The sequence below is a fragment of the Mytilus trossulus genome, chromosome 6, assembly GCF_036588685.1.
Source record: "Mytilus trossulus isolate FHL-02 chromosome 6, PNRI_Mtr1.1.1.hap1, whole genome shotgun sequence".
NCBI classification, from domain to species: domain Eukaryota; kingdom Metazoa; phylum Mollusca; class Bivalvia; order Mytilida; family Mytilidae; genus Mytilus; species Mytilus trossulus.
The window spans coordinates 9,304,802-9,327,544 of NC_086378.1; the positions used below are offsets into that span (position 1 = coordinate 9,304,802).

The 22,743-nt window shown below is 28.0% G+C and overlaps 1 protein-coding gene across 2 annotated transcripts in view; it reads left to right on the forward strand.

The window, feature by feature from the left end:
* LOC134720729 (core-binding factor subunit beta-like) overlaps positions 1-22,007 on the forward strand; it is a 39,156-nt gene extending 17,149 nt beyond the window's left edge. The window contains exon 6 of one of the 2 annotated variants that reach the window (XM_063583189.1): positions 18,942-22,007. In XM_063583189.1, coding sequence (XP_063439259.1) covers positions 18,942-18,995 — 54 coding nt within the window. In that variant the 3' untranslated portion in view covers positions 18,996-22,007. The remainder of the gene's footprint in view (positions 1-18,941) is intronic. The other variant, XM_063583190.1, reaches the window with a different exon arrangement.
* The last annotated feature ends 736 nt before the right edge of the window (positions 22,008-22,743 follow it).

The following is a 22,743-nucleotide window of genomic DNA, read 5'->3' on the forward strand; positions in this document are numbered from 1 at the left end:
TAACCTTAGGATGTGTTCTCTTAAGCTGTCTTGACTTTGTCCTATTAAAACTGACAGCTATGAGAAAGTCTAAAGTGTTGAAAGTGGCAACACCAACAATCAATCAATCAATTTTATTTCAAATCTATAAATCATGTTTTGCAATTAACCAAAAAATTGGTTGAATTAAGTCAAACTTAGGAATTGAACATAATCTTTAACTACATGGATCCAGCTTATGAGCTCACAATGAAGTTTTAACAGCAACTCTGAACAATATGAAGCTATATGCAGCTGATTTTAATATCAAAAAGTACTTGGAGCCTCTGGTTTTTTTTTAAGAGTCAATCAATCTATGATAGGGAAATACTTTTTCATAGATGATTATTATTTTTAATTTTCCTGTTAGAGACAATGTTGTGACATTCTGTTTTGTACTATGTTCATTTAAAATATATATATCATTATGCAAACCTCCCTTACCGGTATTTAAAAGTTTATTAAAAAAAACTTTTTTTTTATTTTGTTAATTTTTCTAAAAAATATCAAATTTTTGTTATTATTGTGCAGAGCCGGAAAATTTCATTTCCTAAGTAGGCCTTTCAATCATAAGGAATATTATTATTAAATAATGATGGATATTAAAACACTTTTGAAACTTTTGTCAATAAAAAACAACACAGTCATATTGACTTTTTATTGAAATTTATAGCTGCAGAAATTTATTTCACATGTAAAATTTTGATGCCAAAATAATTATGATAAAAACTGTTTACTGTTAGAAATTCTGCCATTATTTTGTAAAGACATATTCAACATATGCAGAATTTGCATTTGTTTGTTTGCATTTTAGATTATTTATTCGTAAAAAATTCTGATGACCGTCATAAACGCTTTTTTTATTTAAATATCATTGAGTTTTTTGTCAACATCGTAGTACACTGAAATGTAATGAAATATTGTCTCTGTTTTTCGTTACTTGGTTCCATCTGTTAAAGCCCCTATAATTAACTTGTAACAACAATATCACCCTCCGAAACAGGTAAACGTTTAACATAAAAAGCCAGTTCAATTAAGTCACCATATGAATTGTGTTTTTTTTTTCAATTTAAGAAATTATAAAGTGTCTTGTTACATGCAGAAGTAACTGCATCTCAAATTTTATGTTTTCAATAAATTTATAGATAAGATAGAAACTAAGATATGAAAGCTACTAAAAATCAATTTGAGAATTTCTTATGACTAATAAATGAAAAGGAATGAAATTTGTAGTTTTATCCTTTCATGATTTTCAGTAGCTGTAAGAAACAGCAAGTTCAAAGGTTCCATAACATAAAACCGTTCAGAATTATTACTTAGCCACACAAAATAGCTATTAATTTATCTTTAAATATTTAGCCACACGCTAGAACAAAAATTAATGAAAATCCATTTGATGGAATTATACATTACTAAATAATAAATCTTTGAGAAACGATTCTTTGTGTTATGAAATTATATTCTTTTTACGAAGGTCAATTTACTTTTTAATGTGTTCATAAAGACTTGCTAAAACACAGTTCATCACATCTAAAGAGGTGATAATTAAAACTAACAGAAAAAAATATATTTTATAGAAAATTAATGAATATTTTTGCTAAGGCTATGATTGAAACCTTACTATTAAACAACCATAATATTTTCTTATTTCTAAAACATTTTGATATTCATCAAAATTGATTTAAATGTTTAATAATATTGACTTTTTGATCCTTTCTTGGACAAAAGTTGTGATTCAATCATGAGTTTTACATGTTTGATGACAAAGGTCATTTAAACTTACAGACAGCTGATAACAAAAAAATACATTTATCTCGTTCTTCTTTAAGATGGCTAAGCAAACAAATTTAACAAAATTTTGATATCTAACGTCCTTCATTTTTAAGACTGACCAATATTTTTTGTAGTGATAGATTATTTTTTTCTGGAAAGGTTATTGAATTATGAATGATCAAACATGAAAAGAACATTTGTAGATGATCGGGTGTTAAAGGGGTTAATTGAAATTGTAATGATAATACCAATCCTTTTAAATGAAGAGAAGGAAATTCTTTGCTTTATCCTGTTATGAAGTTGTTAGAATTTTATAAAGGATAAATTTAAAGATAAAGTCAGAGCTAAAGTAAAATATTAATATGGTAAATTTTTAAGATTACTTTAAAATTTAGTTCTTGACCATAATAATTTGAGATAAAAATGTCCAAATTATACACCCTCTACAAATCAGTTTCTTCACATAGATTTTGCAAACTTTTTAATTATAGATCTCATATTTTTCCATGATTTGGTGATTTGAAATAATAAATGCACACCTTGATTTCTGAATTGGCAGAATTAAGTTTCTAAAGTCCAAATGCATAAAAAAATTCTACAGTTTCATTAAAGTCATACTTTTATAATAAATGATATTTTTGCATAAAGTTGAAATGATAAGAAAATAATTTTAACAATGTTACTTTTGTAATCATTGACGTCAACAAACTTTATAATACTATATCACAGGATGTCACTTGTCTAAACGTTGGTAGTAAAATATTTCAAAAGATTTTCAAGTAGCAAATACTTTTAATAAATCATATCTTCAAAATTAGTTAAAATAATGTAAAATTGATGTGTTTTAAATTCAGCTCGTTTTAGATTTTAAAAGTTTTTTGGGGTTAACAATAGATTGATACATGGTTAAAAATTTCATAAAAGATGCTTCAGTCTAATTTAAACCTTGTTTGTATTTTACTTTTTCACTATAAGTTGACCTGTTCCTTTGTATCAAGCACCCTGAATGTTATATATTGAAAATCAGTTTATAATAAAGTGAGCACTTCAAATTTATCATTTATGAAAAAAATTTCAATCATGCACAGTTAATCTTTTCTGATTTTTTTTTAAATTGTCTTTTTTTGTTCAGAACACTGTATTTTTAGAGACATTTATTACTGATAATAGTACCAAAGTCTTAAAAAATCATAGTATAAATGATATCTAGTTAATATCAGTATAATAGGCCTCTCATTTGACCTTTAAAAAAAACCAGCAATGTATGAAGAAATCTAGGGTGAGCTTTGAACTTTTGATAAAAAATCATATGCATTCAAATTGAGGCTTTTTATCCATTTATAGATGGCTTTTTTTTAACCTCTTTCTCCATTTGTATCCAGCTTCTTTTACTGTTCTGTGAAAGATGAGTTTATATAAAAAGTTATCATGGTTTAATAAACTAAGTCTGAAATTAAAATATCGTCAAAGAAATTCAACACCTTATAATTTATGGTATGATTGAATAAATTGAAGTCAAAATATTGAAACATAATGAATAAATTTGAATACAATTTTTTGCATAAATATTCAATGCACAGATGATCTTTATCATTAAATTACTTCGATAAAGGGATAATTAGACCTACCTCAAAGAATAAAACAGGCCTGCAAGGTGAATATGTTTTTTTGATCAAATTAATTTCATATTAATATTCAATATTTCAAGCTTGCTGCATAATCTTTAAAGACATCAGGGTACCCTTAAATTAAGTTCAGAAACTATGTCCGATTAACATTAAGAGGTCAGAGCAGGGAATTACATAAAAAAAGATGAATTTTTAATTTTGTTTTTTCTCTGATGGTGCAAAGACTTCAAACAGTCTTTTGTTTTGAAAAAAATTCTCAGGAGGGCTCTTAACTCATATTTATAATTTTAAATAGTTTTTAAATTTGACGTAAATTTCTTTTCATCTTGCTAGACAGATGCGACTAAATGACCCCTATTGTCCTTCAATTGAACAACCTTATGCCTGGACAATGCAACTTGTATTACAAACATTCCATGTTGGTCCTTGAGGAAAAAACTAGTCTATTATCATTGAATAATAAAATAGAAATTTGAAATAATTTATCTGAAGTGGGTTATAATACTGATTGACAACAAACAAACGTGAGGGCAAGATTGTCCATAATAGGAAGATTTGCCGAATCATTTTTTTCGATGAACATCTTTCGTCACCGTGGGGGTTACATAGATTTTTAACAAGTTTTTTTAAGGTTTTATTATGAAAGTGAAGGGGATATTACAATCAGATAATTATCCATAGTGAGGACATTATGAAAATGTTTTCATTAGATCAAAAACTTAATTATATTTTTTTTCTTGTCCGCAGTATGTCATGGACAAAATTTAATAGGTTGGAAAATTCTTTGTTGAGATGTGGGACCTTTGTCCCGAACTGTTCCGAAATGAGTTTTATTGCATAAATTTACGTGATCAGGAATAATAAAATTGTGGTCAAGATCTGTGAAATGTCATTATTCATGTATTAATTTTCCAGTAAAAACTGATAAAATTGATGTTTATTTGGATGAATTTCGTTTTTGCATATAAATTTGATTTTAATCAAAGATAGTAAATTGTTTATTACAAAAATGTCTAGTTAGATAACAAAAGTCAGTATTTGTTGAGGATTAGAATCTCCATCAGTTTAATTTGTTTACCCAACATCATCTGTTCTTGTTCAAACCTCAAAAACCCAAACCAGCTTTTGGTCTACCAATTAAGCCAAATGAGAAAAGCATTTATATGCATAACACTACCACAGCTAATTTTATAACACATTTTTCAAAATTTAAAAAGTACAGGTCTACTTCTACTGTTGCAAGTATTAATTAGATGGATTTCTCACATAAATTATGATGAATCAGGTAGCGGTTAAACTTGGTAGGAGGAACAGTATGTCTGACTGCCCTTACATGTAAACTAGGCTTAAGTATTTTAAAATGCTCCTTCAATGGTCATTTGCTATTCATTATATTTAACACGGTTTTGATTTTCAATGTATTTGGTGAGTAATAATTTACTGCAAATTAAAAAGTTTATAAAGACATTAAAATTTTTGTATGCAGAATTTGTCAAACAATGAAACTATTATGTTTCCGCAATTAATATTTCCTTAATAAAAAAAATTGTACCCACAAATTAACATGAATCCACAGTAATTGAATTTCCATTTATAGTAAATTTTTAAAACTAAAAAGTATGGTTTTCCAAATGTATTCCGGCTCCCACACATAAGAAAACATAATTGCACACACATCCCTGTACTCAAATTACAATATAAAATGTAAAACAACAAAACCTAAGAATCCAGAACAATAAATTGGAATTAAAAGTTAAAATTTTGATCTTTCATTAAAAGAGGGGGGGGGGGGGGGGGGGGGGGGTCAGAGGGGGCCCTGATCCCAAAACCCTGGGCTTAATTATATGTACTAATCCTGAGGTCCAAATTTAAAAAAAAATAAAAATCAAGAGATCCTGAAATTTGAAAAAGAAATCCTGGATCCCAAAATGGTCAATCCTGAAATCCAGACCTTAAAAACACCTGATCCTGACGTCCCGAAAAAGGTCCTACCCCGTCTATTAAAAGGTGTTTAAAAATTAATAAAATGTCCAGATCACAAAGGAATGTAGTGATGACTAGCTTAGAAGTTTCGTAAAGAATATTCTTTCCATCACATAAATAGGGAGCTATTATTATTAATGATTAAAGACTTTTTTAAACCACACATTTGCATTTAAAATAAATTTAAATTTTTAGTTATATTGGATAGATTTATTTTTGTGCTTTATTAAATCAGATATTTTGATTATTTATGTTATGTATACATTATAAACAGATTTTTTGATGTTACATGCAAGGTTTAAGACTTTAAACATTATATATTCGTATTCACAGAAAACCCCAATGAATATAATTGTCATCTGTATAAAAAAATAAAAAATATAAATAACTTGTTTTGGTAAAAAGAGTATAAGTTTATATTTAAGAATAAAATCTTAGTCATTGAAAAGATGGAATGGTCATTAATCATATTAAGTAATCCTGACATAACTAAATTAATTTCTGATTTGAAATTAAGAAAAATAAACTGCTCAACCCCCTTCTTGCTCAATTAAATAAACACAAAATGATACTTTGTACAATGTCAGTATGAATTAAAATGTAGTTATGAGCTGGTATAATGATATTGGTCTGTCTAAGATCATTGAGATATGAATGCAGTTTTATTGCATTTTTATTAAATATGCATTGAGCTGAATGCACATCCCGTTTGTCTGTTTATGTAAGAGATTAGCCACACGGTTTTCTTGTTGACAATTCTATCAAGGGAGATATCATATTTAATTGCCTAAATTAGTTAACATAATGATTTTATATGACCATGTAACAGTGCACTTGCATTTCCTAATGCAATGTGTTAACAAGCTTAATAAAATTCTTAAGGAGTCTGTAAGTGCATACAAAAGAACAAATCAACGAGAAACCAATGATGCAATTTTTTTCAAATCGGCTAAGAAGACATTAAATATGCTTCTCACAATTTTTTTTCTTCTTAAGAAATCATTAAGATTTTTTTAATTTATTTAAATTCCCCCTTTTAGCATCACAAGTATCAAACTTCAAGGCAACTACTTAAAGTACAAATGTAGTGTTAAATTAAAGAATTAAAAAATCTTGGCAGTTTCATGTCACCTCTGATCTGAAGTTTTTATAAAAGCACACTTTATTTTAAATTGCAAATGTCTGTTATAAGAGTAGTTTCAATGAGGTGTCAAAGATTTTAGAATACTTACAAAAGAACAAGATGTGAACCATTATTAAAAAAAGTTTTTTAATTTTATTATTATAAATTTTAAATAATTTGTGCTATTTTAGTGAAAATTTCCTCATTTTTAAAAGAGTATCCATTTGATAACAAATATTTTTGAAAATTATGTTGCTGTATTTGATGCCAAGATAGGATAAAGTAAAATACTTCTTTTTTTTCTATAATCAAATCAACGGTACCAATTTTGTTGCACCAGATGCACATTTCGACAAAACATGTCTCTTCAGTGATGCTCGTGGCCAAAATATTTAAAATCCAAAGCTTATATAAAAGATGAAGAGCTATAATCCTAAAGGTCCAAAAAGTATAGTCAAATTCGTGAAAGGAATCAGAGCTTTGCATGAGGGAGATACATTCCTTAATTTATAATAATTAAGGAATGTATAAATGAGGAACAGAACTTAAGCTTTAAAAACAGTTTGATCCTCTATAGCTACATTGTAAATCATCAACACTTAAAGTCAAGCAAACTTCAGAAGACTGAAGCATTTTTTTCTAAACTGGTGCATGACCTTCCAATGCATGTCAGAAGGTCATCAGTTAAATCCCAAGTAGAAATCTTTCTTTTGGTCAGCCCTGTATTCACTATTTATGGCATCGTCTTCTGATATTCATTGTTGACAGATAAAATTCAGGCCTTGTGTCATGTATGCATTGAAGAAAAAATCATTTTAAGACTTACTCATTGCATTTCTACCAATTTTCATGAAAAAAATAAAATGAAGTCCCCCAAGACAAAAACACATGAAATATTAGAATAAACAAGTTGAATAAAACATTTCATCTGTTCACATGTTCTGGTTATTTTTATAATCTTGCAGAAAATTTTGGAGAATGAAAAATTACTTGATTTTTAAAGTGCATGGCACAAATTATTATAAATTGATAAACATGTCATTTTTTTTCTCATAAAAACCACATTAAAAATTTAAATTCAATGAATATTTGCCATTTTTTAACGCATACATCATAGTTTGGTATTTCAAAAAGGTGAAAAAAATGTCTGCAAATGTGACAGAAAGGAAAAAAAAATATTGTAAAAATTATTGAAACAGGTTGCCTAATGTTTATAATTCATATGTTTGATACACAACACAATATCACGTTACGTGTAATAATAGAAGTTATAACGGTCGCCTATTATGATAAGAATTGAAGCCATTTGTAAAAACAGTAAACCGAGAGATGTGCTAAAAAGCCAATTAAAAATTATCATGTTATCAAAACTAGAGATGGGCCAATGTCAATCTGCAATAAAAGTACGAGCATTAAACTTTTTTTTTATATCGCCTTTAATTTTTCCATTAATGTACCGCTTTTGTTGACTCAATATGAAAAAAGGACAAAAGGACGAACACTATGTCCAGAACACAAAATAACTATAAAATCTGATCAATACTGGACCAGATCACCCGAGGGTGTCCTCTCATAACATTACCCCATTATCTTTGTTTGAAGACTACAAAAAATTGCCCGCACTGTGTCCTTATAGGCGTAACATAGATTTTTATGGTGTAGATGTAATAGCAAGTCTCTTGTAATGGCGTGTGACTGGCACACTCCGATCAGATGTAAAGTATATAGGCAGAATTTGAACGTACCGGTATTACTTTTTTTATTTGCTTTCTAATGTTTAAGTCACCTGTCATGACAAATAATGTATTGAATTCTGTCATACTATTTAATTTTATGGACGGATAGAAAGATTTAAAATTGAAATGGGTGTCAAGCTTTCCTTTAATTAGCCAACATCAATGCTGTTTATTACTGTAAGGGTTCTAATAGTTTTCCGAGGAAAGGTTATTTAGTATTGTGATGCAGAAGATATTTTTTTTATGCTATTGTGAGTAAGGTTAAATGTTTATCAGAATAAGCCGTGAGGCAGGTATGAAATTTTAAGCATGCATAATGGAATCATGTTAGTATTAGCATATATTATAGTAATTCATGATTTCCTAAAGAAAATAGATAAAATAGTGCCTTTTATGTTACAAGACATGATGTTGGCTTTTCGTCATTTTGATTTAATCGTCATTGAAATTTAGTAAAGCGCTGGTTTATTGTATTTCGTGTATGGTATAAGAACATTAAGGCGTATCAGGATAACAGATTGTATTAGTGACTTATTCTTTCACATTTTCCCTATATAATTATGTCCACGTGTCTCATTCTTCTCAGTTGTGAAAGTACTCAAAAGTATGAAAAATAACCATTTTTCAATTGTATAGAATACAATAGCAAGTTTTTGTAACATTTGGAATAATAAAAATATTGTTTCTTCAATTTCTGTTATTCAAAAAAGGATTTTAAAGAATTAAGTTTGACAGTCTGTAATAACAAAAGAATTGTTTCTTTTTTAATTATTTTTATTGCAAAACATACGCTGAGATCTATTATTAAATGATGGATTAAATTTTCTCCTTTCAAATGTTGATTGAGCGTTTATTTGTTACCTCTATATTTAATTTTAATATGTTGTCCTTTGGCAGGAATTATTCTAAAATATAACTGATAATTTGCTATGGTCAATATGTTCTAACAAAGTTAAAAGAATATTAGGAATTATGATCAAAAGATCTGTTGTTAAGTTTTTTTCTTATTTGCAAACTTTTAATAAAAATTGAAATTCTATAAAAAAAAAGGGAGATTTTAGAAAATCAATCCTGATGATAATATTAGCAATGTGATTTGAAGTTTTGGATATATTTAGCTCTGTTTACAGGAAAAACATCACTTTTCATTCATGGTTAGAAAATTATTCTAGGATAATAAAGATAGGGTTGATGTATTTGTCCAAAGTTGTTCTACTCAAAGAGATCCTCCTTTTATTTCAATTATGCACAGATGAATGCCCCTCTTAAAGTATGAATCCACCACAGTTATATTGTAATGTATAAATTGAAAATAAATGGAAAGTTTTCCTAAGGCAATATGTAACAGTTTGCCCATATATCCCAGGGCAATGGATAACAGTGTGTACATGTATCCTGGAGCAATAGGTACCTGTTTGTTCATCTACCCAAGTGCAATCAGTAACAGTTTGTTCATGTATTCTAGAGCATTGGGTAACAGTTTGTTCATGTATTCTAGAGCATTGGGTAACAATTTGTTCATGTATTCTAGAGCATTGGAAACCAGTTTGTTCATGTATTCTAGAGCATTGGATAACAGTTTGTTCATGTATTCTAGAGCATTGGGTAACAGTTTGTTCTTGTATTCTAGAGCATTGGGAAACAGTTTGTTCATGCATTCTAGAGCATTGTATAACAGTTTGTTCATGTATTCTAGAGCATTGGGTAACAGTTTGTTCATGTATTCTAGAGCATTGGGTAACAATTTGTTCATGTATTCTAGAGCATTGGGTAATAGTTTGTTCATGTATTCTATAGCATCGAATAACATTATGTTCATGTATTCAAGAGCATTGGGTAACAGTTTGTTCATGTATTCTATAGTATTGAATAACATTATGCTCATGTATTTTAGAGCATTGGGTAACAGTTTGTTCATGTATTCTAGAGCATTGTGTTAAAGTTATGTTCATGTATTCCAGAGCATTGGGTAACATTTTGTACATGTATTCTATAGCAAAAGGGTAAAACAGTTTGTTCATTTATTCTAGAGCATTGGGTAACAGTATGTTCATGTATTCTAGAGCATTGGGTAACAGTTTATTCATGCATTCTAGAGCATTGGGTAACAGTTTGTTCATGTATTTTAGAGCATTGGGTAACAGTTTGTTCATGTATTTTAGAGCATTGGGTAACAGTATGTTCATGTATTCTAGAGCATTGGGTAACAGTTTGTTCATGTATTCTAGAGCATTGGGTAACAGTTTTTTTATGTATTCTAGAGCATTGGGTAACAGTATGTTCATGTATTCTAGAGCATTGGGTAACAATTTGTTCATGTATTCTAGAGCATTCAGTAACAATTTTTTCATGTAATCTAGAATATTGAGTAACAGTTTGTTCATATTTTCAAAAGCATTGTGTAAAAGTTTGATTGTGTATCCTAGATCAATGGTAAACAATTCATTCATGTATCTTACAAAAACTGCAGTAAAAGTATCTTACTTATATGGCTTGAAAAAAATGTTTATTCATACTGCAGATTGGAAAATATTTTGCTCTTTGGTTAGCTTGTTGTCTCTTTCCTGTTTCAATTCTCTATTCCATTCTACCTAGTTTGATGTTATTCTACACCTAAACATCTTGAAGTAAACTTTAATTCAAATCTTGATCATTTGGTTCCTGTATGCTCACATGTATTTTGAAAAAAACAAATAATTTGTTTTTGTTTATTTAGGATCTAAATCTGAGATGAACATCTGAATTATCGCATTAAGTTGCATACAATGAATAGTAAAATACATTTAATTACTTTTAAGTATTTTCCATTGCAAAGTTAAATCATCACAGATAATTGACCATTTACCACAAAATGTCAAAATGTTGACTAAAGAACAAGATAAACAGTTTACAACTGTGTTATGAACCATATCTTCGTTGTCTGATATGCATTTACACACACCAAACCACAAAACCTTCCGTTAGTGCAACATTAAATAGGAAAAAAATCAGTCAAGTAGCTGAAAAGTACAAATTAAATAGTTACCATTACTCTCAGGTAATAATCAGGTGGGATCTACTGGTAGTTAGGATCGGCTTGCGTTAAGTTAAACTCTGGTGTTTTTTCATTTCCCTTATGCATCAGATGTTTTAACCCATTAATTAATGAATCAATAAATGAAATTAATTTCACAACGATTTTGACATATAATTAGTATATGCGTATATTTAATACAGATGTCATAATTTGCATAAATATTGCATTTTAAAAACACATTGAGGACAGATTGGTCATTGTAATGAATTATATAGTAATATTTTTGTCCATAAGTTTTTCAATTTTGAAGGAAATAAGATTTTATGGAAATTATGAAGCATTACGTATCAGGTTTCTATTACTATTCATTAGGACAACCAAAATAATGAAAGGAAAAAAGATGAATAATTTAATGTTGAATATTGTTTCATTCAGTGGTTGATTATTATTTACTTAGAGGTGTTTGTTCCTCTTGTTTACAAATTTTTGCCAGATGTTCTGAATTCTCTAGTTTTATTCATGTTATGCCATTAGACATTTTACATAAAAAACAAATATTTTCATAATATTTGTACATATTATTTGAAAAACCACAGGCTCAGATCCAGAAGGGGGGGTTCAGGAGGTTGGAACCCCCCTTTTTTTGGACGATCAATGCATTTGAATGGGGACATGTAATTGGAACCCCCCTTTGTCCTGGGTTAGGAACTCCCCTTTTTAAAATGTCTGGATCCGCCCCTGAACCATATTTGAAAATGATATAAAATCCTTGTTATATTCTCTTAGTTTTTGAAAGAAAAAAATTAAATGCTTTTACATTGCAGTTAACCTATTTTGGTTTACAAGACTCTTAATCATGAAAAAATTAAGTTGAGAGATAGAAAAAAATATCTTTCATATTTGATATGTAAGAATTTCCACTTTATTCTTAATAAGGAAATGACCTTGAATTTTAGAATTGACCTTCACTTTAAACACCTGTCTCTGTGTTCAGATTTATGTTTAATCAATGTATAAATGTAAAAAGATGTTTAAAGGATAGATTTGGTAGTCTTGTACACCTATAAATACTGATAAAGGATATCATTTATACTAGACCAGTCAAGTAGAAAGGGCTGTAACCAGAAATAGCATTCATGCAGGACTAAAGATTGTATCTCTAGGATTGGTTGCTTTTTGTGTACTGGTTCTTTTTGGTTTTTCTTCAATATTTCAATAAGTATCTTTACTATTTAAAAGGATTGTGCATTTAAGAGTTAACATTTTGCACACAATATACGCCTAAGTGACATCTTTTGACAAATTGTCTGTCACATCAAAAGATGTATATAAGTTTTGTAAGATATGAATGTAAATATTATTATAGATGATCACATGGTTTGTTTGTCCTTATATTTAAACATTATTCTGACAATTTCTAATCCGGAATTATAGATTTATTGTATTTAAAGACAAATCTTTTACATTTATCAAAACTTTGACAGTTTTGGAAAGAATTGCAAACAAATGATTGGTTTGAATTGTTCAATGTTTAGATAATATTTGAGATTTTTTGTTTGGTTTATGTCTCACTTTCAGTAATTTTCTTTGTAACTAGTGATTTATATTTATTCCTTGTATCATTTTACAATTGGCCAATGGCCCCAGTATTGTCCACACAAATGAAGAAAGATGCTTTTTACGGCTTCTTCAACGAGGGGCAACTGGTCGAACTTTTGTTTAGAGATTACATCTGGTCCGAAAAAACATCTTATTGCTACAATATTAAATGAAACACATTGACAATTAAAGCTAATCGTGTCCATCATTCAAATTATTCCATTCTTTTACTCTTCATTTACAATGCGAAGAATGGACCATGTGACTTGTCCATCGCGGAGGATTAGCCATGGTGTGATCTTTACGGACAGTCAGGAAATCCAATTTTACACTTGCTTGGAGTTACATCCCATAAAAAATTATAAATCTATAGCAAATAAAGAAAATGGTCAATTACTATTGTAACTTTTGTATCATTATTTTTCAAAATTGTCAACGTCTGTCCGACAATGGCTTTGTCCGCCCTTTTGAAAATCAGGGAGTGAATAGTTGTTGAAGGTCTTCTAGATGATTAGTAACCTTTTGAAATTGACACACGCTTAGTGTAACCTGTCTACTGCATACTTAGGACATGTTTTAATATGTCTTCTTTCTTTTATTCCTAAAGATTTGCAAATTTTCTAAAATATTTATATTTATTAATATTTATCGGAAGTCCAAATTGATTCTTTTATTTGTATTTTTGTCATGCAATTTATATGAATGAATACTGACCACCGTTATGAAGAATTGACCCATCGATGAGGTGTTACAATTAAGTTAGTTCCAGTGTCTGTCTTAATTTGTTCTTCAATCCCTCAAGCTGAAATGCATGTGACCTGTGTCCAGGGAAGTTCAGTTTCTGTGCAAGAGACATAAACTTCTAATACAAAAGATCGTCTCATTTTATGAAATACTGTGGATTTTTTTATCTTTATTATGAAATACTGTGGATTCATTATTATTCCTTGGATATCAGTTTTCGTGGGTTTCATGAACCACAAATTCAAAAGTTCAACAAATTACAACTTATCTATGGCTTTATATGCAGAAATTTGCAAAACCATGAAATAAAATATCCATGAAAATGCTAGTTTTCCTCAATCCATGAAAATTAATGAATCAACAGAACTTTGCTTTAATTGAAAGAAAGAAAAAAGAAAATTTTCATTGATTAGAGTCTCGTTCCCTATATATTGACTTAATTTGAAATCTTTTGGTTTTTGTAAATGTTTCTCTTTGTAAGATTTTTTCGTAGGTTTCAGAGTTATGTTGGTTTTCTTTTTCTCATCTACAAGGTCATCACGTGTGAAATATTTTTGCTTGAAAGGTTTGCATTTAATTCGTAAGATTGTATATCTTTGGTGTACATATGCAATACAAACATTTGATAGACCTGTATAAAAGAAATAAAAGAAAATCATTAATGAATTTGCATGGAAATAATAAAGATATCACTTTGAATCTGTAGATTTTTATCATTCACCAAAAACATTTGAAATGGCTATTAGTCAAATGATTTTTATTGAAGAAAAAATGAGAAAACTGCTTTGAAATAGTAACTTCAAAGTTTTTATTAGATACAAATCATGATCCATACATCTGTATAGTAGTTACATAATAGTTATAAATAGGCCAAAGTTAGGCCACACAATAATTGTTTTTTGAAAGGTAAATGTACATTTATTTACTAAAGGTTTACTAATAATTTAACAAATAGCTGTTAATTTAACATTGGAATATGAAATATCTTAACTTTAAAATAAAGAAAAAAAAATCACCTTTTCAAAACCATTATTTCCATCAATGTCACAAATAGAAAAACAATTTTTGGGGTATTGGGTTATTTGATTATTTGTACAGTCACAAAAAATGGTTTGCATTTGTTGACTATCTAGCTATTCTTATAGACATTGTAAACAAGTTTTTTGGTATGAACTTTTAAAATGTTTCCAGAATGCATCATTTCTGATATACTTGACTTATGTGAGTGCAATTCAAGTTATATTTTAAGGATTATATATATATGGTTTATTTAGGCGGAAAAACATCTTATCTGAAAAAAATATGTTATTAGATCGTCAAAGTGAACTAAAAGTAGGCTTAGTGAATGTAATTGCTTGTTTAATTTTATAGATATTTTAGATGGGTTTCTTATAAAAAGTTCCTGAGAAAATAATGTTTGTTTTTTCTTCTAATAATTCTGCTGATATTTTGGAATTTCTTTCTTTTCTTTTTTCTTTTTTACAATTTCTGTTTTCGCTTTTGTCTGCTTCACAGCTTTCATGTCTTGGTTAAGATATATCTTAAATTTTACAATAATTTGTAAAAACAATGCGGTTATTTTTTTATCTGCTATTAAGATAAAATAATAAAAGATTATAATAAAGAATTCAAACCTTATAAATTTTCTTTTTTGCAAATGTAGAAATTATAATTTTTATGAAGAAAAATTATCATTGAAGAGATTACAAACTCTTTTGTAAATTACATATATATTCAAAGTCAATAAGATAAATAAATTTTGAACAGATTTAATCAACCTTGAGTTTTTAAAATTTAAAAATTTTACCTGTCAGAAATGACATTGACCGGAATTTATTCAGTCATATTTTAAGTTTGCACCCCCGCAAATTAGGTTGTCACTGTTTACAATTGTAAAATACCATTTATTGAAATTCTTTTCAGCATATTTCATGCATGTCAATGCACTTTGAAAAGAATAAAGGGAAGATTTTATAGAATAATAAAAAAAAAAATCCGAAGGTGTGATCTGTAGGAGTAACTTATTGTTTAAGCTAAGTAATGTGTAGGATTTTAGTTTTTATCAATCAAATTTTTTTACGTTGTATTATTAAAAAATGTTCATCGGTAGGATTTTTGTTACTAGAACATTTGAACTTGATTTATTTAAAGGTACACAGTTATTTAGCTCATTTGAAGATAATGATTTTATTTAGATATTTATATATTTTGCAATGATTTTCCTATTTGTTATTTTAAATAATTAATGACTGAAAGAATTTTTTGAAAATATTTAATTTATTTGAAAAATGTTTTATCTTTTAAAACTCAGATTTAACATATGTTAAAACGGAAATAATGAAATTTTAAAAATTTTCAATTTTCAATAGTTGTTAACAATGACTAATGTTTGATTTATTTGAACTTTTCATTAGAATTCATTCAGATTGTAAAGTTTTACTATCATCGAGTAAACAAATTAAAAGAAAGTTGACACAATCAACAGTTGATATTCTTCGGAGGACATAATAATCACTTTAGCTCCTTACATTAGTGAGATGTCAAAGGAATATGGGATGTACCGAATGACACCATGAATCGTACCTAGTACCGATTCGTATATAATTTATCATACCCTGTTATTTTGTCATACTTTATAGTTAAAGGATTTGAAGTCATTTCCTGGTTACTAATTTTACTACCTTTTAAAAAAATTATGGTCAAATTTTGTTTATATTTGTACCATTATTTATTATTTCATTTGAAATATAATCTGCTACACATGACGATTACTTGCAATTTTGCACACTGCTCAGTTTTTATAGGTAAAATACATTATTACCGATAAACTATTTATTGCATATAGACAGGTTACAGGTATTTTTAATAATTTTTTTAAAATGTAAAAATTTTTACAAAGGAAGAATAGAAAATTGGAATGTGGTGGTTTTTCATTTTAACAAGTGTTGTGTGAAATATGAATTAAGGAATTATATAATTTGTGCAGTGCTTTGAATAGTGCAATATTTTTGTTGGCTATTTTCAGCTGAGTGTCTGTAATTTTTTTGGAACTTCAGCATGCATACAAAAAAGTTTAAGAAAATCTTTCATTGCATATCATTAGTATTCCCCCACCTATGACAATAGGAATGCATTATGCTTTCTGGTCTGTGTGTCCGTCTGTCTGTATTAAATGGATTCATGTTTAATATTTTTATTTTAAAAAAAAAAACTAAAATATCTCAGTTGTTTTTGCAAAATATCCTACTACAGTCTATATAATACATTTTTACTTGTCTATACTGCTGAAATTCATAGTCAGCAAAATCAGTAAATTTAAGTACACAAAGAAATGAATCATCATTGATTACTTTTGATAGATAATAAGTATAAAATTGACCATTATATTTGATATAAATTTAACATAAATAAATATAAATTGATAGAGTTATGTAGTGCCTTGAGTTGTTGTACAATAGCTTCAAGTTTACACTGAAAACCACAAATATTACAAGTATTCCTTTACAGGACGAATTTAAAATACCGTAATTACCATGAATATCACCTTGAAGTGATAAATAAAAATTTGAATTATTGAACTATTCATTGAAGATTTCAGCTTGACACATTTTGACACACTATATTTGGCAGAAGTACATTTTCCTTATTTCTATTATATTAACTTTGCCTCTTTTTTTTTTCATATAAAAACTGTTATGTTTATAAATGTGAAAACCTAATTTCAAAGGAAAAAGCAAAAAGACCAGATGTTTTTTTTATTATTTATTACAATATTTTTGGAAGGAATCTAATAAAAAATATTGTTATTTTATTTTAAACTCTGCTTTTTAATAGTGAATAGTAGATTTAAAACTTTTTTAGAATCTGTAAGGTAAAAAATGTCTTGACATAAAGCAGAGACATATATACTGTATATATATGTCTCTGCTTAGAGTATACATTTTATTGTTAAAGTCTTGAAAACATACAATTATCTTTTATGTGCTTGTGGTCAGCCAATTCTAGTACATAAAAGTACCGAAACACTTTATATACATAACTGGAGTCACTTTTCCACACTTCTAATATCTCAAGTCTATAATCATCTTTTATGGCATAAGTTAACCAGGCTGAATTTAAATTTATAAAACTGTAGATGGCTATTTACATAAGTGTTTAAGTGACCAGATTGTATAATGATTCAACCCCTTTCTCTGTTCTGGTTTTAAAGTACGGGTGGGCTGTGGTTTATAATCAGATGTCCCAGGATTTTCTTATCCTCTTTAAATGTGGTAGGTATAAGAGTTACTCATAAACTGTAGTCTATAGAGGGACAAATTTTTTAATAACAATTTGAAAAATTTGAAGAAAAAAAATGAATTCAATGTATTCACCATTTATATTTTTTAAGGATTATTTTTTTCTTACTTTCTTAATGCTTGGTACAGTATTACTAAAGAACATTGCATAATTGTATTTTTGAATATTTGAAAAAGAATTATATTTCTAAGTTCATCTTAAAAAGTGCACAGACAAAATATTCTGTCTAGTAAGCATTCTCACAAAAAGTGCTAACATAATCTAACCTGAAATGGGAAAAGTGGTTAACCGACTTATACAGTTTATCTTGGAATATCTCCAACCCAAACCACAACTTCATTAAACAAAACCATAATACCGTAGCTTCTTGTTACAAGTTTGTTTTGTCTGCAGTTTTTTGTCGTTCCTTCATGTTGTTTGTTTGTTTACATTCTGTGTGTACATTTATTTCATAGGAATATTATATCATTTCATGTTGTTTGTTATTTTACCTAGGAATATTATATTTAACAAAATCATAATTTATACCTTGTGTTGAACATAGAAATTATATGTATGTAAATCTTGAGTTCAAATGGTGAAAACAACTACCAGTATTTCTTAATTTATGAAACAATGTTACAGATGAAAAGAATTTTATAAACTGATATTAGGTGATAACTTACTTCGGTTTCAAAGCATTGTATATAGAGTTCTCACGCTAAAACATGACGATTTTCAATTAGCAAAAAAAAAGATGTTTTTTTTATAAAAGGAGTGAGATATTTACAATAATAGAAGTTACAAAATTCAATGAAATTTGAATCATGTGGTTTATATATAATTCATCCCAAAAAGAGGTCATTGGAGGATAAGAATCAGTTCTTCTCAAAAACACTGCATTGGTTTTACTGTTTTACCATGTAACCATCATTCAAATATAATTGACATACATGTTCTATTGTCTTTTTGCTTATTCAGTTTTTTCATTTATAAATAAAATAAGCCTATTGAATATATAGAATTTTCCCTTTTTCTTTCAGACAAGTCGTAGAAGTTCGCGTTCCAGTCCCGCTGAGACCAGTGGCAGTGAATGACCCTCGTAGAATGTTTCCATTGAAACACCGCCATTTGTACATTTTGTAAATACAGAGCTCAAAGAGAGAAGAATAATTTATTTTTATCAAAAGTTTGTTATATAAGTATTAATAAGACAAGACCAAGTTATAGCAAGCCTTTTGACATTGTACGCAAATAATTATAAAAACAGTTTTCAGACATATATATGTGTTATCAGTTTTATCAGTTTAAACATTTTTTTTCTGTAAAAACAAAATGTTTATCTTCAGCTTTAGCGTAAATGCTTCCAGTTATTTATGTGATTGGCTATCAGAACTTTCAACTAAAGCAAAATTAGCACCATGTTTTCAACAAAAGTCATTCATATATTTGTAGTTATTAAAATTATTTTGAATTAGGGATATTTTGCAAAAGGAATTTTTATCGTAAAAGAATGAAATATGGAAATAGTGAAAATAATATTTTTTAACAGTTTTGGCTGTTGTTCTTTTTTTTTGAAGAGTCTGTCAGTGTGTTTCTAGAATATTTTAAATCTTAAACTTAACATCAATGTATGTGTGTTGACTTCACACTTACATGTAATCATGTGTTGACTTCACACTTAAATATACTTGTGCATTGACTTCACACTTACATATGTTTAGGTGTGTTGGCTTGTGCATTGACTTCACACTTACATATGTTTAGGTGTGTTGGCTTAACACCCGAAAAGTGGAAAGGGATTAATATAAGTTGCAAAACTTGTTTCCCAATCCACTATAAATAAATATGTTTAAACTAAAACTTACATGTAATTATGTGAGTTGACTTCACACATGCATGAATTTATATGTGTTGACTTCACACTTGCATGTATTTATATGTGTTAGCTTCACACCTACATGAATTATGTGTGTTAAATTCACACTTACATGAATTTGTGTGTGTTGGTTTAACTGTTTTACACTTCTGTGTATTTATGGCTGAAAACTGTAAAAAAAATTGTTGAGGTATTTGTTGTTATTCTCATTAGGTCAGATCTTTATTGATGACATGAATGACTTAGAAGATATATTATTGGAGTAATGTGAAATGGCACCAGATCTGAATGACTTAGTAGATATATTATTGGAGTAATGTGAAATGGCACAAGATCTGAATGACTTAGTAGATATATTATTGGAGTAATGTGAAATGGCACCAGATCTGAAAGGTCTGGCTTAGATGTTCTGTACAAACTTTTTTCATTAAGTAAAAGAGTGTAGTAGGCCTCTTAATACAAGGCATTACAAGACTTTTGTTTTGTTACTTTTATCATTACATTACATTTGTATATATACCATTATGCTTATGATTTGTTAAAGTTTTTCAAAAATGTCATGTTTCATTAAAAAATCATTAGTTTCACATTTTGAAATGAGTTTTTTATATGCTGCAAGACTTGTTCAATTGTAGTTGTTTTACATTCCACTTCAGAATTGGTGCACTGAACATATTTTTTACTATTAAGGGGAGACAATTTATCATATTTCTATCTTTATTTTATTTGTCATTTTTTTATTTTAAACTTTTGATAATTTCAAAAAAACATAATGTTATATTATATAAGTTACTAATCCTCCCACAGGCATTTGATTTTTGGTAAAATAAGAAAATCTTGAATTTTTATGCGTTATAAATATTAAAAATTTGTGACAATATTATCATCAAATTTTCATATTTTGTATATAATTTCATGGTATGAAATTTCATATTTGCTCCAAATTACTTTTTTATTTATAAATGTTTATTTTTCTTCTTGTGTTTTGATAGTTTACCAATATCGGATAACCTAACAATTTTTTGAAAGACAGGGTTTTGTTTCATTAACCATGTTTTTATAGTGTAATAAACCTTGACCGTATAAAACCATGAATGATTTGGGATATCAAACTTCTAATACCATGTAAAAAACTTCTAAAATTTGATGTCAGTAAATTAATATCCCAAAGCTGATTTTGTGAGTTCTTTTATTTCGGTATCATGTTTTTTGTTTTGTGAAAAATGCATATAAGAATTGCATTTTCAACTTTCGTCATAAAATTGTGTAAAAGTTAAAAAAAAATAATCTTCCAATTGGAATTTTACCATTTATTGCCACAATACTTTTTGTTCTTTCTGTTGTATTTTATCAACCGTAGATGTTAAATTTTTTATTTTATTTCATATTGCTATATTTTTTTCAAGTTAGGCTCACATTATTACTTTGGATGACTTCATTTAAAAGATAATTAAGCATTATTTGTATAAATAAGGATGCATGTTTATTGCATAGGTTATGTAAACATTCTAGTCAATTTTGTTGTTATTTGTTTGATTTATTGGCCGTGTTGGTCAAATTGCATTATTTCGTTTAGCGAAGTTGTACATTTAGGTTCATTTTCATGATTATAAATAATTCTAAAAACATATCAGAATTTGATCTGTTTAAAACCTATATCATTATAATTTGTATATCAAGTTTTGTTTTATTTTATTTTTGGTATTTTGATTTACACCTTTGTAAGAATATTGTTTTCTAGTCCTTTTTTTATAATGTTTTATTGTTTCTTTAGATGATTTCAATAAATTGTATGATAGACAAATTGGACTGAAGCAGTTAAATTAGAAATGCTCTGTTAAAAATATTATGTAAATAGTCCTGCTGAACATACTCTTTTAACATTATTTCATTTCCTCTGTTACTGTAAAATTTGTAACCATTAATTTGTAAGGTATTTTTAACTCCTTTTACATCCTTAACATTTTTTGTACATTTGTACAACAATACTGTTGCATTTGATTTTTCTTGCCATACTGATTTTTGATCCAGGCATTTATAATTTTTTGACAGGTTACCTCCCCTATGGTAGGACATTTTGGTACCAGGTCAAGTAAGAATAACTTTCGGAAGTAAATTTTAAAATCAAGTTTTTTTGGTATAATTTGGGCAAAAATTAACCGTTTTTTATATGATTTTTTTTACATTACAAAATCATAAAAAAAACTCAGAAAGGTTCATTTCAAATTAACTAACCTACTATTGGTTGGAAATTGTTGTTACAAAAATGAACTAACTATCGAAGTGTAAATTTAATTATAATAGCTTGTTATGTGTGTGCTATACATTCCAGATATTTTATTGTCTTGTTGTAAATATTTGAAAAAATATAATGGTGCATTATTTAAAAAAAAGCTCAATTGGACAGATAACATGCATTCCTTATAGTTGATAAATAATTTTCTGATAAAAGATTCCAAGTTCAAGTGTCTCTAAATATTTTGGGGAGGGATGAGACTGAAAAACTTATTTTCTAGGGCTTAAAAGTGAAAAAGAATGACATAAATTTAGTTACAAAATCATAGCTTATTTAGTTCCAAGTTGTTTTGTGAAATATGCATGTCTATTTTCACATTGCAATACCATCAGAACATTCAGAACATAAGCTCTAGGGTGTCTCAGCTCAATGACATTTGTAAGTTTTGGTGCTATTCACATGCATATGTGCTTATTCAGGATTTGATGTTGAAAGAATCATGAACAAATCTGAGGACTTCATTTTGAATCGAAATTGCCATGAATTTTTCCTTAAATACATTTTTTTCTTTTTTTAAGGAGGGAAATAAGACTATCGAGTACAATTTTTGTACGATTTTCGTAACCAGACTTAAAAATCAACCAACCAAACCCTTGCTTTGGTGCTTCAAGCACAAACATTGTACTAGAGTACTAAGTAAAGTTTTATAGCTGAGAGCAGGTATGTTTCA